Source organism: Herpailurus yagouaroundi, unplaced genomic scaffold (assembly GCF_014898765.1).
Source record: "Herpailurus yagouaroundi ecotype Mexico unplaced genomic scaffold, PumYag 141, whole genome shotgun sequence".
Lineage (NCBI taxonomy): Eukaryota > Metazoa > Chordata > Mammalia > Carnivora > Felidae > Herpailurus > Herpailurus yagouaroundi.
Genome location: NW_024412396.1, coordinates 1205835 through 1223695, shown reverse-complemented (window position 1 = coordinate 1223695; position 17861 = coordinate 1205835). Strand labels below are relative to the sequence as shown.

Sequence of the window (17861 nt, the reverse complement as noted above, 5' to 3'; positions counted from 1 at the left end):
GACCCTGATGTTTCTCACCTCCATGCCTTGGCCTACACCTCTCCTCCTCTAGAAAACCCTCCCCTCTCTTGCATACTCACTAGCACCTGCTAATCTTTCAGTATCCCAATATTTGGCTCAATAATATACTCTGTTATGAATCTTTTTTGGATCCCATACCCCATTCTCTGGTAGATCTGACTACTTTCTGTTGTGTCCCCAATACCCTGTATGCAGATAGCTGTACTTGTTTACATCTTGTTCTCTCTCTCTCTGGTAAGTTCCTTGAAGGCATGAGCTGTCTTACATTGTAATCTTTGTATCAAATGCTTTGCACAGTTCCTGGCACTCAATAAATATTTATCCAATAAAAGAATGGTGCTAATCTATCACTTAGACCCTTGATGCCCTATTTCCACCATTCAGATATGAGTTTCTATTGTGTGGTAATGAGAAAAGACCATGAGCCTTGGTGTCAGATAAACCCAGACTCAAAGTCTGCTCTGCCCCTTACTATTTTTATGACTTGAGCAAGTTACTTAACTTTTTTGAGGCTCAGTTCCCCCATCCATTAAATGTTCTTACATTGAAGGTTGTTCTCAGGCTTAAACTCTGGGACTGAGTCTAGCACATACAGAGTGCTTAGTAAAGACTAGTCTCCTTCCCTTCCCCTGTGACTGCTCTTGGCTTCCCAACTTAATTACATTATCATTGTGGCCACTGGCTGGGAACTTAACCCTGAGCACAAGTTAACCCCACTTAATTCTACCTTAGAAGGCAGGGCTTGAGCTTTCTTCCTAATAGAGAGATAATGTGAATATTGGAAAGAGAATAGACTCCGAATTGCAAGGTGTGGATTTGAATATCCCCTATAAGTTTTGAGATGAGTAATCTACTTTCTCTCAGTTGTGGTCTTCCATGTGTATAATGGAGAAAATAATTCTAACTGGCTCTTTTCCCCCCAACCTGGCAACAGACAGTTTCAGTTGGACCTGGATGCCCGATTGGACCCAGGGCTTCTCAAACAGCCAAGGATCCCAGGGTTCTATGATTTAAGGTACCACAGACCATCCCACGCTAACTTGCCCTGGAAGCTCACCTCTTGAACTTCTGTTAATTGTGCTTTTGTTGCTACCAATGAGGTATTCCTTTCATGTAGAAGCTTCTTAAGACGAATCAGCTCTATATTCTCCTTAATGGAAGCTCTGGACAAAGAAGACAGTGCTGAAACATTCTCTCTGTGAATGGACAGTTAAACACCTTTCCCCCAACACTGCACCAAGAACATCTTCCTCTTCCTCTTGCCTTTTTATCTTGCCCACAACATAGCAGAAGTAGGAAGCAAACATATACCCCAATAAATAACCTCTTTTCTCCCATTTCCCTTTCACACCAGCTGAGATTTGAGAGAGAGAGACTACCAACCTTAAGACTCTGTGTTCTGAGAAAACATAATAGCTATTTTGAAAATTATGGTGCTTACAGCTTCCCATAAACTTTGCAAAGTCCAACTGAATCTGAGTCTTGTTTCCTTTGAGAAACTGGAAAGGTATGGATATGGAGAACACAAGGGAAGATTATTATTTCTGAACCTAGGAGATCATATTTTCTTTATTATTTGAAAGGTATTGAGGAGGATTTGGGCTCATTAGACTCTATCTCAGGGATTCCCAGTCCCAAATGCTTATTAGAATCATCTGGAGAAATCTTTATAATTATACTGCATGAACTCCACTCCCACATAATTGAAAGGGAATCTCTGGTATAGGGCCCAGACTTCTGTAGGGTTTTATCTATTTTTTAATTTTCAGAATCTGTTTTGAAATAAATTATAAGATACACACGTTTTTTCTTTTATATAACTTATTTACCTATTTATTTTTATGTGGTATGTTCCATATTGTATTATCTCATATATTATTTTTTGTTTTCTTAATCAATATTGTCTTTTTTTGATTAGAACATTTCTTTTTTTTTCCTCCAAATTTTTATTCAAATTCCAGTTAGTTAACATGCAGTGTAATATTGGTTTCTGGTGTAGAATTCAGTGATTCATCACCTACATACAACATCCAGTGCTCATCACAACAAGTACCATCCTTAACACCCATCGCCTATTTAGCCCATCCCTCACTCACCTCCTCTTCAGGCTTCCATGGTTTTATTTATTTGTTTTTTTAGATTTTTATTTTTGAGAGAGTGAGTGGGGGAGAGAGAGAGGGAAACAAAGGATCCCAAGTGTGCTCTGCACTGACAGCACAGAGCCTGATATAGGGCTCGAGCTTACAAGCCGTGAGATCATGACCTGAGCTAAAGTGGGATGCTTAACCAACTCAGACCCCCCCAGACACCACCCTCCGGCTTCTGTGGTTTTAAAACATCTCCAGTTGAAAACTATGTTTGAACATGGATGTTTATAGCAATTTCATTCATAATTGCCCAAATTTGGAAGCAACCAAGATGTCCTTCAGTAGGTGAATGGATAAATAAACTGTGGTACATCCAGACAATGGAATATTATTCAGTGCTAAAAGAAATGAGCTATCAAGCCATGAAAAGACATGCAGGAGACCTAAATGCATACTGCTAAGTGAAAGAAGCCAATCTGAAAAGACTACATAGTGTAAGATTCCAACTATATGACATTCTGGCCAAAGACAAAGTCAGAAAAACAGTGGAAAGATCAACGGTGCCGGGGGTGAGGGGGAAGGGAGGGATGCACAGGCAGAGAGCACAGAGGATGTTTAGGGCAGTGAATCTATTCTGTATAATACTGTACTGGTAGATACATGTCATTATACATTTGTCCAAACCCATAGAATGTGCAACACCCAGAGTGAACCCTAAGGTAAACTATGGACTCTGGGCGATAATGATATATCAGTGCGGGTTCATCCATGGTCACAAAAATACCACTCTGGTATGGGAGACTGATAGTGTGGGAGGCTGTGGGGGCAGGAAATGAGGGATATATGGGAAATCTCTGTACTTTCTGCTCAATTTTGCTATAAATCTAAAACTCATAAATCTAAAAAAATAAAGTCTACTTTTAAAAAAAAGTTCTCCAGGGGCACCTGGGTTGTTCAGTCAGTTAGGCAACCGACTCTTGACTGCAGCTCAAGTCATGATCTCACAGTTCGTGAATTCGAGCCCCACATCAGGCTCTAGACTGACAGTGCCAAGCTTGCTTGGGATTCTCTCTCTCTCCTTCTCTCTCTGCCCCTCCCCGAATCATTCTCTCTCCCTGCCTCCCTCTCTCACTCTCAAAAATAAATAAATCAAATCAAATAAAGTTCTCCAAAGACTGCTGCACAGTGAGAGCTGAGAACTCCCATCTGTGACGAGGATGAAACAGTTTTCCTTCTGTGAAGTGAAGCAGCAAATCTTCTAATTTACATAAACATTCTCTTTAGGTTAATCCATTTCTTAACCCACACAGGAATCCAGGTCTATTTCTCAGACTGAATTTAACCCCAGGCATTCTCCTTTCCTCAGAGACAGAGGAAAGATACCAGTAAGAATCTCTTACTTTTCCAGTTCATATGGTTTGAGGCATGGAATGCTGTACTCTTACCGAAGCTCTGTGGCCTTCTGAGCACACCCCAAAGACCTTCTCTGTTCAAAATCTTCATCTTTGGACCACATTTTCTCAGGAGACTTGGGTGGTTCTTCCAACAGCATCGTATTGCTGGTCACAATATGAGCACTGTTAAGGCATGCACAGACCAATGAGTTTAGTCATAATTATGACTTTGCTGAAAGAAATTATATTGCTAGAATTACGGACATTAAACACAAAAAGAAGACATCGAAATTGCTGTTCTAGGCATTTAGAACTGAGTTCTCACATGTATGAAAAGAAGTTAGAGGAGTTAGTAATTTTGGTATGTGTGATGGTTAATCTTACAAAATATAGCTTTCAAGTGTCAAACAGAAGTATAAATTAATTATGACCTAAGGGAGAAAAATATAAAGGGAAGGAGACAGAATACCTTCAATTAAGGAAAAGGCCTTTATTTGCCTTTTTTTTCAAAGACAGACAGATGCTGATTTCCCATCTTTTAAGCAATGAAGTTGGAATTTGACCTAGAGTTGACTTTCAGCTTCTCTGATTATGCTGGAAAGATTTCAAAATGCCAACATTCACTTGTTCCCTAAATAATGTATTTCCAATTAAAGCTGAAGGAGTAACAGTGCAGGATAAAGGAGTAAGAACTTACAGTTCACTGGATTCACTGGATATTTCACTTCTGATCTTTTCATTTGTCACGTGTTCCTTGAATGTAGGAGGGGCTGTGTAGCTCAGCCTGTCACTGGGCTCTGGAAGTTTAGACAGAAGATGCACACTCTGCAATAGATTTCTCCAGAACACTAAGGGCTAAAAGTAGGGAGCTTTGAGACCTGGGGGGAAATCCTTATAATAACTGCTGATCTCAGGGGAGGGGTCTCAGTCTTTACTCTTTTTTCTTTTTCCTCAATTCTTTTTTTTTAATTTATTCATTTTTGAGAGAGAAAGAGAGAGAGAGCTGGGAGGGAGGGAGACAGACACACACACACACACACACACACACAGAGAGAGAGAGAGAGAGAGAGAGAGAGAGAGAGAGAGAGAAAACTAAGCAGGTTCCACGCTTGTCAGCACAGAGTCCAACTTGGGGGTTGAACTCACCAAACCATGAGATTGTGACCTGAGCCGAAATCAAGAATTGCTTAACCGCCTGAGCTACCACAGGCATCCCTCTCAGTCTTTACTCTTGCATAGATATGCAAATACAGACTTAATAAATGAGTGGGACTACAGACTGTCAAGTAAGTGAGTATAAATGGGAAGAAGAAACCTGCGAAGAAGAAAGGGACTATGTGTCTAAAACTCTAATGCATCTTTACCTCTGATGCTGGGTATGTAACTCATACTCAATAATGCTGAAGTCAAACTGAACTTAAACTTAGACTTAACTAAAGACAACAAATTCCTATGGACCTAAATCAGGGATGAGGAGGCTAGGTGAAGGAAATTTACACAAAAAAATTTTATTTAATTCAATGTTGGGTTTCCTAGCAGCCATAGACTCTTAGCCATTTGGAATACAGGAAGAAAAGAAATCGCAACTTCTCACTTACAGCCTGATTTCTAAGCTTGGACTTCAGAATTTCCAGGTGCCCCTGCAAAGTTTTGATTATGTATATGTGTATTTTTCTTGGGAGGAGGCCTCGGTTTGATCATGGGCTCAAAGGTGTCCACTTTCCAAAAAAAGCGAATAATCCCAGTTTTAGACGCACAGCATTAGTCCAGGGTCCCATAGTTCCCGTAGAGGGACCTGTCCTAAAATCACTTATCATCAAGGATAATTCTAATCTACTTTCTAGGCCCCCTGCATAACTTGGTCAGCAGCATTCCTGTTTCCCTTGTCTGCTTCTCTCCTCTCCGGTACTTCATGGTGAACTGAGAATTGTGAACCTGACATCTCACCAGGAGAAAAAAGATTTTAGGAAGGTAGAAACTACTGGGAAAAAGGGCAGGTGGAATAAAGCAGTAAGGAGGAAAATGTGGCTGCCAAATCAGTCCTTCCCAGTATTTCAGCCCTGTTGAAAACTTGGTCCTGAACCTTACCCCTCTTGGGTTTCTCGGGAACTGGCCCACTGGCCGTGCGGAGCTGTCTGTGTCCTGCGTGGACCCCAGGCTGGCTGCGGCGGGGAGCTGGGGGGCCGACGCGCTGGAACTGCAGCTGCAGCCCATGCAGCAGGGGGCGCTGGTGCTTAGTGGGGGGCTGTCGCCACCCCGCCTTCCGCCGCCGCGGTGCAGACTGTTGGGCTTCCACCACCTCTGCCCTCAGGTCCCGGCCAGAAGACGTCAGCCGACGCAACGCTGTCCTCATCCTAAGGGCAAAAGTAGAGCCGGTGGAAGGGGCCTTTCCAATTCTGTGAGTTATTATTTCTACAGTTCATTTGGTGGCAAATCATCATGAACTGATCTGTGATATAAATTTATCTACTGTGGTCCATTACCGATACTTTAAAAAAGTAATTTTCTATCCCCAATACACTGTAAGTTTTTGAGGACAGGGAGGTTGTGGTATCCATCTTTGTCCATTCTATTGCAATAAAAAAGGGGGGGGGGGTCGTCAATGTATTTATTTATATATTTACTTTTAAATAATATACATTGGCTTCTGTCCTAATAAATTGTGATTATGTTACAACATAAACAAAAATGCTAATTTTTAAAGAATTGGTAATTAAATATAAGCATAAATTTTAATATTTACTTCTCCCATCCCACTTGTCTGCACACCCCCGTATATGTACCCAACTTTAAGGATTACTCTCCTACAGCCTCTAGTATACACCCCTATAGCCCCTAGTATATGTTGAGACTTACCTATGGTGGACAGTCAATCACTGTTTGTCATCTTTTTTTTTAAATTAATCTCTACACCCAACGTGGGGCTCGAACTCACAATCCTGAGATCAAGAGTCTCATGCTCCACAGACTGAGTCAGTCAGGTGCCCCACACTATCTGTCATCTTGACCTAAAATCACGCTTTCAACCCTTATCATCCAATTCTGTGGTCCCCCTGCCTGCCAGTTCTGACATACTATGTGGCTTTGGGCACGTCATTAACCTTTTGTGATCAGTTTCCTCATCTATGAATAAAGATAAAAATAGCACCTGCCTCATTAGATTGTTAGGAGAAGTGAATTAAATAAATATATGTAAAGTGTTTAGAACAGTGCTGTGCAGGGGTGCCTGGGTGGCTCAGTCAGTTAAGTGTCTGACTCTTGGTTTCAATTCAGGTCATGATCTCACCCTTTGTGAGTTTGAGCCCAGCCTGTTTCAGATTCTGTCTCCCTCTCTCCCTGCCCCTACCCCACTCACACTGTCTCTATCTCAAAAATAAATAAAACATTAAAAAAAAATTTTTAAAGAAAATGAACAGTGCTGTGCATTGTGAGCACTGTAGAAGTTAGCTATTATTATTATTATTATTATTATTATTATTATTATTATTACATATCATATCCAGATAAAGAAATCAAGTCATGAAACAGCCGGGTAAATTGCCCAAAGCCAAGGGTGATGGAATCTAATTTTTAGCCACTTAATATCTATAATCTCAAGTACTTTTTGGTTATCAACCAAGAAGCAATATTTTTTGGCCTATACAATCTTCTGCTTTCACCAGATTCTCAAGTTCTCTGCAATATAAAAGAATCTCTCACTCTGAAGAGTGTTGGCATACAATGGAAGCCTATATCCTGCAGATTCTACATGAAGCTTTGAACCACTCCTGGGGATTACCAGTGAGAAAGTAAAAAGATGCTCTTGACATTGGGGAGTAGGTCTAACCTAACTAGTTCCCGGTGTTGTGTGAAGCTGGCCTGTTGTTCACAGCTAGGTCATGTTATTATCCTGTTGGACACAATCGCACACAACACCAACATCAGACAAGGCCACTGAGACCATGATAGAGTGATACTGAACAAGGCCACTGTATAATTTCACCTAAACACAAACACAAGGTCACTGTGCTGCACACAAAATACCAAACATTCTCCTTTCCTGGTTAATAAGTGAGTGCTATTCTAACCAATTACAGCTTTAGCTTCACTCTAGTCTACCTTCCCTGCAGATAATATCCAAATGCGGAGTTGTCCCTGCTTTCTAACGGTATCACATCTGGAGCAAACTCCTGTTACCCTTGGACCCTCCCACAAATCACCCAACTGAAGCTCAAATCCTGTAATAGATTTTTTTTCTAACACATTCTTACTGAAATGACTGTATCATCTATGGTGTGCATTTCTCTAGTTGCAGTGAATAATAAACCCAACTTGCTCAACTATAGGTGTGTTCCTGCTAGTCTTTGGCTGGAAGGCATTGACACCAATATCTTTAAAATATGTCCTAGAAATAAACTCTGAACTTTCAGAACTTCTATTCTTCCCATCTGTTAATCTATCCACACTCCATCTCAGATTCCTCTCCAGGTCTCATCCCAAGAGATGCCCTTTTGAAAGCCAATAACTTAAGGTTACTGTACATGGTATATTTCGGAGTTAAGGGCTTTTTAGCACAGTTACTCACTAGTTGTGACTTTAGGCAAGTTACTTAACCTTTTTATGTTTTCTTTTCCTCTTAATAGTACCTCCTCCCTCATAGTATTAAATAAGTTAATTGCATTTATAATAAGTTAGTTAATATACATAAAGCACTTCTAACATGCCTGATACAGGAAATGATCAATATGATTTTTGGTTTTGTTTTGCAAATAAAAACCTCCTTCTCTGACTTGCCCCTGTTCCCCTTTGTTCCCCAGCTTAAGGAGAACACAAGGTACCTTTTGATCTCATCCTGTTGCTTCCAATAAAGCTCCTTCACCAACATGTGCTCTTCACGAAGACGAAACAAGCTGTCTTCCAATTCTTCCCGGCCCATTCTGCTCAGGGGTGGTTGAGTTTTTATATTCTTACCTAAAGTCCCAGAAAAGGGTAAAGAGAGATTATTTTTACATGTAATTTTTTTTAATCCATCAGGTCTCTCATCACATTTTGTCTAGAGGGCTTCAATCTATCTGAGTCGTGTGTTTGAAAGGAAATTCAGGAAGTATATGAAATGTGTGCTAATGAATCTCTTTATCATTCCATAGCATTCCTGGATATGGAATATCATTCCGTATTGTTTCAGCACAAGGTATGACTCAATCTCCTGTCTAGAAAGTACATTCTCTTTATAAAAACATCAAATTGGGCTGTCAGTCTACTTAATTTTTTTTTTTAATTTACTCTTCTATTTTTTCTACTTACTAGATAATTTGGACATAGACAAAGACTGTGCCCACAACCATCTTCAAACCCTTACTAAGGAAATGGATAGAAACCTTTCTTGATTACCAAAGAGTCATCTAATTTGTTTTTGTGGTCTGGAGAAACCGTTCCCAAAGTTGCCTCCTTGAAATACAGCATCTGCTTGTTCTAAGCAGAGGAAACTAGAGCACACTTTTCAGTGTGTTAATGTTCACTGGCCCAGACTCAGCTCTTGATTGCATGGGAAAGAACCTAAAACTCCAGCACTCAAAATATAGCTCTTTCCCTAAAAGAGAGCGCTCAGAACTTCAGTCTCAGAACCACCTCAGCCACCACTACCCCCTCTCTGGTCTATCCTTTGGAAAAGATACGTTTTTTAAAAAACAGGTTTATTAAAGTATAGTTAGCATGTAATATGTTGAATATATTTAAAGTGTAAAATTTGGTCAATTTTGACATGTGTTAGAACTGTGAAGCCTTCACAGTTAAGATAACAAACATATCCATGATAGCCAAGTTTCCTTGGCCCCTTTGTGACCCATTCCTCTCTACTCCATCCTAACCCCAATTCTACTTTAGTTCCCAGGAAACCACTGATATGTTTTATGTCACTATAGATTCAATTCTTTAGAATTTGATATAGATCAAATCATCCATTATGTACCCATTTTATTTTTTAGTTTTTGGGGGGCTGTTTTGACCTTTTTCACTCAGTATAATTATTTTGAGATTCATTCATGGTGTTTCTTATATCAATAGTTCCTTTTGGTTGCTGGTAGTATTTCACTGTACAGATACACCATAATTTATCCATTTGGTGGACATTTGAATTATTTCCAGGTTTTGGCTATTACAAATAGAGCAGCTATGAAAATATATCTATAAGTCTTTATATAGACATTTTTTAATTTCTCTTGGGCAAATATGTAGGAATGGAATAGCTGGGTCATAAGATAGGTGTATATTTAACTTTTTAAAAATCTGCCAAATTGTTCTCCAAATATGCATATCTCACAATATATAATATTACATATTTCTTTATTATTTCTTGAAACCACTTGAAAGTAAGTTGTACACATCATGTCCATTACTTTTTTTTTTTAAGTTTATTTATTTTTGACAGAGACAGAGACAGTGTGAGCAGGGGAGGGGCAGAGAGAGGGGGAATACAGAATCCCAAGCAGGCTCCATGCTGTTAGTACAGAGCCCAATGCAAGCCTTTAACTACTAAATTGTAAGATCATGACCTGAGCCAAAACCAAGAGTGGGACACTTAATCAACTGAGCCACCCAGACACCTCTGTCCCATTACTTTTAACATGTTATTGTATATTTCCTAAAAACAAGGACATAGCCATAGAATAATTCTCATTCCATTACTCCTACATTTATTAGTTGGAATTGTACTGTAAGGGAAAGATCTCTCTTCAATAAATTTGTTTATTACTTAACATATTTATATACATATTTATATAACCTCATGGATTATACATGTTATACAATCTCATGTTATACAATTATAACATATTTATACACTTTCATGGATTCCTATTTTAGTAAATGGGTTATAATCCATTGATACCATACACTTTTCCCCCAAATTTATTATTTTTTATTAAAAATTATTTTTAATGTTTATTTATTTTTGAGAGAGACAGAGCATGAGCAGGAGAGGGGCAGAGAAAGAGGGAGACACAGAATCTGAAGCAGGCTCCAGGGTCTGAGCTGTCAGCACAGAGCCCGGCACGGGGTTTGAATTCACGAACCATGAGATCATGACCTGAACTGAAGTAGGATGGTCAACCAACTGAGCCACCCAGGCACCTCTAATTTTTATTTCTTTTTAGAGAGAGAGCATACAAGCAGGGGAGGGACAGAGAAAGAGAGAGAGAGAGAGAGAGAGAGAGAATCCCAAGGAGGCTTTATGCCCAGCGTGTGGAGCCCAGTGCGGAGCTTGATCTCGTGACTATGAGATCATGACCTGAGCCAAAATCAAGAGTTGGAGGCTTAACTGACTGAGCCACCCAGGCATCCCTATCATTATTCATCTTCACGCTCAAACTGTCCCAGATTCAGCCAGTGTGAGCCCTTCCAGCTGGTTCTGGTGTCCTTTTAAAATATCTTCATGGGGGGCACCTGGGTGGTTCAGTCGGTTAAGTGTCTGACTTCAGCTCAGGTCATGTTATCACAGTCTGAGTTCGAGCCCCGCATCAGGCTCTGTGTTGACAGCTCGGAGCCTGGAGCCTGGAGCCTGCTTTGGATTCTGAGTCTCCCTCTCTCTCTCTGCTCCTCCCCTGCTCATGCTCTGTCTGTCTCAAAAATAAATAAAAACATTTTTTGGGGCGCCTGGATGGCTCAGTCGGTTAAGCGTCAGACTTCAGCTCAGGTAATGATCTCATGGTCCGTGAGTTCAAGCCCCGCATCAGGCTCTGGGCTGATGGCTCAGAGCCTGGAGCCTGCTTCCGATTCTGTGTCTCCCTCTCTCTCTGCCCCTCCCCCATTCATGCTCTGTCTCTCTCTGTCTCAAAAATAAATAAATGTTAGGGGTGCCTGGGTGGCTCAGTCGGTTAAGCGTCCGACTTCCACTCAGGTCATGATCTCACGGTCTGTGAGTTCGAGCCTCGTGTCAGGCTCTGTGCTGACAGCTCGGAGCCTGGAGCCTGCTTCTGATTCTGTGTCTCCCTCTGTCTCTGCCCCTCCCCTGCTCATGCTCTGTCTCTCTCTGTCTCAAAAATAAATAAAACATAATTTATTAAATAAATAAATAAAAATAAAAAAATAAACGTTAAAAATTTTTAAAATAAAAATAAATAAATAAATAAAAACATTTTTTAAAAATTAAAAAAAATAAAATATCTTCATGGGAGCACTTCTTGATCTCAGGGTGTGAGTTCAGGCCCAATGTTCGGCATGGAGCCAACTTAAAAAAAAAAAAAGACAAACCCACAAAAAAACCTATCAGGGGGACCTGGCTGTCTCAGTTGGTAGAACATGTGACTCTTGATCCTGGGTCTTGAGTTCAAGCCCCACAATGGGTGTAGAGATTACTTAAAAACAAACAAACAAACCAAAAACTAAGATCTGGGTGACATGAAAAGATATTCAACATCACTAATAATCAGGGAAATGCAAATTAAAACCACAATGAGATATATCACCTTATATCTGTCAGAATGGCTAGTATCAAAAAGACAAGAAATATCAAGTGTTGGTGTGGATGTGGAGAAAAAGGAACCCTCATGCAACATTGGTGGGAACACAAATTGATGTAGACACTGTGGAAAACAGTATGGAGTTATCTCAAAAAATTAAAAATAGAATTACCATATGATCCAGTAATTCAGCTACTGGATATTTACCATAAAAAAAAAAACACTAGTTTTAAAAGATATATGCACTTCTTATGTTTACTTCAGCATTATTTAGAATAGCCAAGATATGGGAACAATGCAGGGAGCCTGGGTAGCTCAGTCGGTTAAGTGTCCAACTCTTGATTTTGGCTCAGGTCATGATCCCAGGGTCATGGAATTGAGCCCCACATTGGGCTCTGTGCTGAGCGTGGAGCACACCGAGGATTCTTTCTCTCTCTCCCTCTGCCCCTTTTCCTAGCTCTAAAATTAAAAATAATAATAATAAAGAAACAACCCAAGACAGATGAATGGATAAAGGAGATGTGGTATGTATATAGGGGTTCCTGGGTGGCTCAGTCAGTTGACTGTCCAACTTCAGCTCAGGTCATGATCTTGTGGTTCATGAGTTCAGGCCCCACGTCGGGGCTCTGTGCTGATAGCTCAGAGCCCAGAGCCTCTTTGGATTCTGTGTCTCTTTCTCTCTCTGCCCCGCCCTGTCTTGTGCTCTGTCGTTGTCTCCGTCTCTCTCTCAAAAAGAAATAAACATTTAAAAAAAAAAGATATGATATATACGTTGGAATATTACTCAGCCATAAAAATAAGATCTTGCCATTTGTAACAACTTGGATGGGCCTAGAAGGTATTATTAATGACATAAGTCAGGTAAAGACAAATACAATATGATTTTACTTATATGTGCAATCAAAAAAAAAAAAAAAAGCAGTAACAAACCCATAAATACAGAGAACCAACTGGTGGTTGCCAGAGCGGAAGGGGTAGAAGGATGGGCAAAATGGAGGAAGGAGAGTGGGAGTTATGGAATGAATAAGTCACAGGGATGAAAGGTACAACATAGGGAATACAGTCAATGGTGTTGAATAGTGACAGATGGTAGCTACACTTGTAATGAGCATAGATAGTGTAAGTAAAGAGATCATGAATCACTATGCTGTACACCTAAAACTAATGTGACATTGTGTGTCAACTATACTTCAATTAAAAAGTTTCTCAGGGCACCTGGGTGGCTCAGTCAGTTGAGTGTCCGACTTTAGCTCAGGTTATGATCTCACGGTTTGTGAGTTCAAGACCCATGTTGGGCTCTGTTCTGACAGCTCAGAGCCTTGGGCCTGCTTTGGATTCTGTGTCTCCTTTCTCGCTCTACCCCTCCCCTGCTTGTGCACGCTCTCTCTCTCTCTCTCTCTCTCTCAGAAATAAACATTAAAAATTTTTTTTTAAAGTTTCTTTTCTCCCAAATTATCTAAAATAAATTCAATATTGCTTAGAATGGGGGGAATAAAATAGATATAACTTCCAAACCAATCAACTTACAAAATAATGCAGCTCATTGCTAGGCCACTTAGCTTAATAGGAAAGAAAGTATGGTCACTAGGAAGAAAAAAAAATTTTTAATGTTTATTTGTTTTGAGAGAGAGAGTGTGTGAGCAAGAGAGGGGAAGAGAGGCAGAGAGAGAATCCCAAGCAGGCTCTACACTGTCAGCACAGAGCCCAATGTGGAGCTCAATCCCATGACACTGGGATCATGACCTGAGCCGAAAACAAGAGTAGGACACTTAATTCACTGAGCCACCCAGGAGCCCCCAAGGAAGACAATTTTTAACATGACCATAAGCCTTTATGAACATCTGCATTTATAACAAGCACTTTACTTCATTTACTTTTAACTATTACATAAATAACAGGAATAAAATTGGACACAGTTTGTAATAAAACCTATAAAAGTTTCTTTTTCCACAAAATCATTATGTAAATCCTTCATTCTGGCACCTTCTTCTGAATAAACATTAAGTTATTTTGGCTCTTTGGTCATGTGGATGGCCTCAAAATTGACTAGACTCTCTAGGTGGTTAATTCCTGCACAGGGTTTTCAGTCACTAATACTATGACTTTTCTGACTTTGAAAATTATCTCAGTCAGTTCGCATTTCAGTTCATGGAATAGTTAAAGGTTTGAGAAGCACAAAATCCCCAGTTGTGCACTGCTAAAGAGCATTATGAACAAATAGATTTTTCCCTTATTAAAATATTATGATCCATTTAGCATCAGTAACTGAACAAGCTCTAGACATTATGTAGCTTTGTTACCTCCTGGCTTGACTAGGTCCTCCTTTTTTTTTTTAATTGAACATGTTTTATTGCTAATGTCTTACACAAATGAAAACACAACCCAAAATTTATTGGATGTAGTTAAACACAGCGCTAATGGGGAAATTTATAGCTGTAAATGTCTGCATTCAAAAAGAAGATCTCAAATCAAACCTTGAGAAATTAGAAAAAGAAGAAGCTAAACCCAAAGCAAGCAGAAGGAAGGAAAAAACAAAGAATAGAGCAAGAATAAATCAAACAAGAAGCAGAAAAATAGTGAAAATTAATAAAACAAATATTGGTTCTTGGAGAGATAAACAAAGTTAACAAAACTTTAGCTAGACTGACGAAGATTAAACAGAGAAGACTCCAATTGCTAAAATCAGGAATGAACAAAGTGACATCATACCAACTTAAAGAATAAAAAGAACTATATGGGAATACTACAAACAATTGTATGTCAACAAATTAGATAACACAGGTGCAGAGGACAGTTTCCTAGAAAGACACAAATTACTAAAATTGACTCAAGAGGAAACAGAAAACCTGAACAGACACATGAGACTGAATTTTTAAAAAAAAACATTCCACCAAGAAAATCTCAAGCCCACATGACTTCACTGATGAATTCTACCAAATATTTAAAGAAGAGTTAACATCAATCCTTCACAAAGCCTTCCAAAAAATAGAACAAGCAACACTTCCCAACTTATTACATGAGTTCGAAACCAAAGACATCACAAGAAAGAAAACATAGATCAGTATCTCTTATAACCACAGACACAAAATCCTCAACAAAAAAATATCAAACTGAATCAAGCAACACATAAAAAGGCTTTTAACCAGAGGCACCTGGGTTGCTCAGTCAGTTAAACATGTGCCTCAGGTCACGATCTCATGGTGTCTGAGTTTGAGTCCCACATCGGGCTCATTGCTGTCAGCATGGAGCCCAATTCAGATGCTCTGTTCACCCCTCTCCCAGCCCCTCCCCAACTTGTGCTCTCTTTCAAAAATAAATAAAACATTAAAAAACAAAAAATGGCTGTTAATCATACAAAAAGGAATTTATCCCAGGAATACAGCTTGGTTTAAAATATGAAAAATCAATGTAATATGCCATATTAATATACTAAAAGACAAAACGACATCATATCAATGGTCACAGAAAAAAAATTGACAAATCCAACATCCTTTCATGATAAAAACATTCAATCAACTACTAATAGAAAAAAACTTCCTCAACCTGATAAGGGCCATCTACAAAAGACTCAGGGCTAAAATCATGCTTAACAGATCTAAAGCTCTCCCACTGAGATCAGGAATATGACAAGGATGTCCATTCTTGCCACTTATATTTAACATTTTACTGGAGGTTCTATCCATGGAAATTAGGCATGAAAAAGAAAATACACCCAAATTAGAAAAGACAAAGTAAAACTATCTGTATTAACAGATAACATTATGATGTATATAGAAAATCCTAATGAATCCACTAAAAAAAAAAAAAGTTATTAGATGGGCACCTGGGTGGCTCAGTTGAATAAGCCTCCAATTCTGGATTTTGGCTCAGGTCATGATCTCACAGTTTGTGAGATTGAGCCCTGCCTTGGGCTCTGAACTCACAGTGTGGAGCCTGCTTGGAATTCTCTCTCTCTTTCCCTTCCTCGCTCTCTGCCCCTCCTCTGCTCATATGTGCACTCTCTCTGTCTCTCTGTGTCTCTCAAAATAAATAAACTTAAAAAAAACCTACTAGAAGTAATATACGAGGTGAGTAAAGTTTTCAGGTGTAGGATCAATGCACAAGATTAATGATATTCCTATCTACTAAACAATCTGAAGACTAAATTAAGATAACAAATCAATTTACAATAGCATAAAAAATAAATGGGAATAAATGTAACAAAGAGGTATAAAATTTGTACACTGAAATATATAAAACATCATTTAAAGGAATTAAAAATGTTTAAATAATTAGGAAGACATCCCATGTTCATGGATTTAAAGACCTAATATTGATAAGATGGCAATATTTCCACAATTCACGTACAAATTAATGCAGTCCCTATCAAAATCCCAGTTGGTTTTTTCCCCCCAGACATTGATGAGCTGATCCTAAAGTTCATATGGAAATTCAAGGAATACAGAATAGCTAAAATAACCTTGAAAAAGAACAAAGTTGTAGGATTCACACATCCTGATTTCAAAACTTACTACAAAGCTATAAGAATCAAGACAGCACAGGGGCACCTGGGTGGCTCAGTCAGTTAAGCATCTGACTTAGGCTCAGGTCGTGATCTCATGGTTCGTGAATTCAAGCCCTGCATTGGACTCTGTGCTGACAGCTCAGAGCCTGGAGCCTGCTTTGAATTCTCTGTCTCCCTCTCTCTCTGCCCCTTCCCCATTTGCACTCTGTCACTCTCTCAAAATTAACAAACATTAAAAAAAAAAAAGACAGCACAATACTGACAAAGGATACATATGTAGATTAATGGAATAAAACTGAGAGTCCAGAAGTAAACTCTTATATTTACAGTTAATTGCTTTCCAACAAGTGTGCCCAGAAAATTCAATGGGGAAAGAATTGTTTTTTTTCCCCACAAATGGTGCTGGACTAGAGAGACACATGTAAAAGAATGAATTTGGATCCTTATCTCACACCATATAAGAAGTTAACTCAAAATGAAATACAGACCTAAATGTAAGAGCTAAAACTATAAAATCCTTACAAGAAAACATAGAAGTCAATCTTTGTGAACTTGGATTAGGCAGTGTTAAATATCACTATGAAGTTAGACCTGAAACCAAAAGCACAAGTGACAAGTGAAAAAGTAGATAAACTGGACTTCATCAAAATTAACTTTCATGATTTGGAGGACACTGTTAAGAAACCTACAGAATGGGAAAAAGAGTTGCAGATCACCTATCTGGTAAGAGATTAGTATCCAAAATACATAAAGAACTCTTATAACCAACAATATAAAGACATATAACTCAACTTTAAAATGGACAAAGGATCGGGATGCCTGGGGGCTCAGTCAGTTGAGCATCTAACTTCAGCTCATGTCATGATCTCAAGGTTCACAAATTCAAGCCCTGCATCAGGCACTGTGCTGATAGCTCAGAGCCTGGAGCCTGCTTTGGATTCTCTGTGTCCCTCTCTCTCTCTGCCCCCCACCACCCCTGCCAGCTTGTTTGTTCTTTCTCTTTCTCTCTCTCTCTCTCTCAAAAATAAACAAACATTTAAAAATTGGATAAAGGATCTAAGGAGACATTCTTCCAAAGAAGCTAAACAAGTGAATGATAAATACATGAAAGATGTTCAGTGTGATTATTCATTAGGGAAGTACAAATCAAAACCACAAAAGAATAAATTTTTAAAAACAACCTAAGAGGGGTGTCTGGATGGCTCAGTTGGCTAAGTGTCCGATTCTTGGTTTGGGCTCAGGTCATGATATTGCAGTCCCTGAGATCAAGCCCTGCATCAGGCTCTGTGCTGACAGTGTGGAGCCTGCTTGGGATTCTCTCCCTCCCCTACTTGCACTGTCTCTATCTCTCTCAAAATCAATAAATAAGCATTAACACACACACACACACACACACACACACACACACACACACACACAC

The 17861-nt window shown here is 39.3% G+C and overlaps 1 protein-coding gene across 10 annotated transcripts in view; it reads right to left on the bottom strand.

The window, feature by feature from the left end:
* The window catches only part of RPGRIP1 (RPGR interacting protein 1), a 104230-nt gene that overhangs the window by 65166 nt on the left and 21203 nt on the right, over positions 1 to 17861 (bottom strand). For all 10 annotated transcript variants that reach the window (XM_040476580.1, XM_040476585.1, XM_040476582.1 and 7 more), the window contains exons 3-7: positions 8320 to 8452; positions 5591 to 5856; positions 4200 to 4299; positions 3554 to 3685; positions 1079 to 1184 (exon numbers count right to left, since the gene is read on the bottom strand). In XM_040476580.1, the coding sequence (XP_040332514.1) occupies positions 1079 to 1184; positions 3554 to 3685; positions 4200 to 4299; positions 5591 to 5856; positions 8320 to 8452 (737 nt within the window). The remainder of the gene's footprint in view (positions 1 to 1078; positions 1185 to 3553; positions 3686 to 4199; positions 4300 to 5590; positions 5857 to 8319; positions 8453 to 17861) is intronic.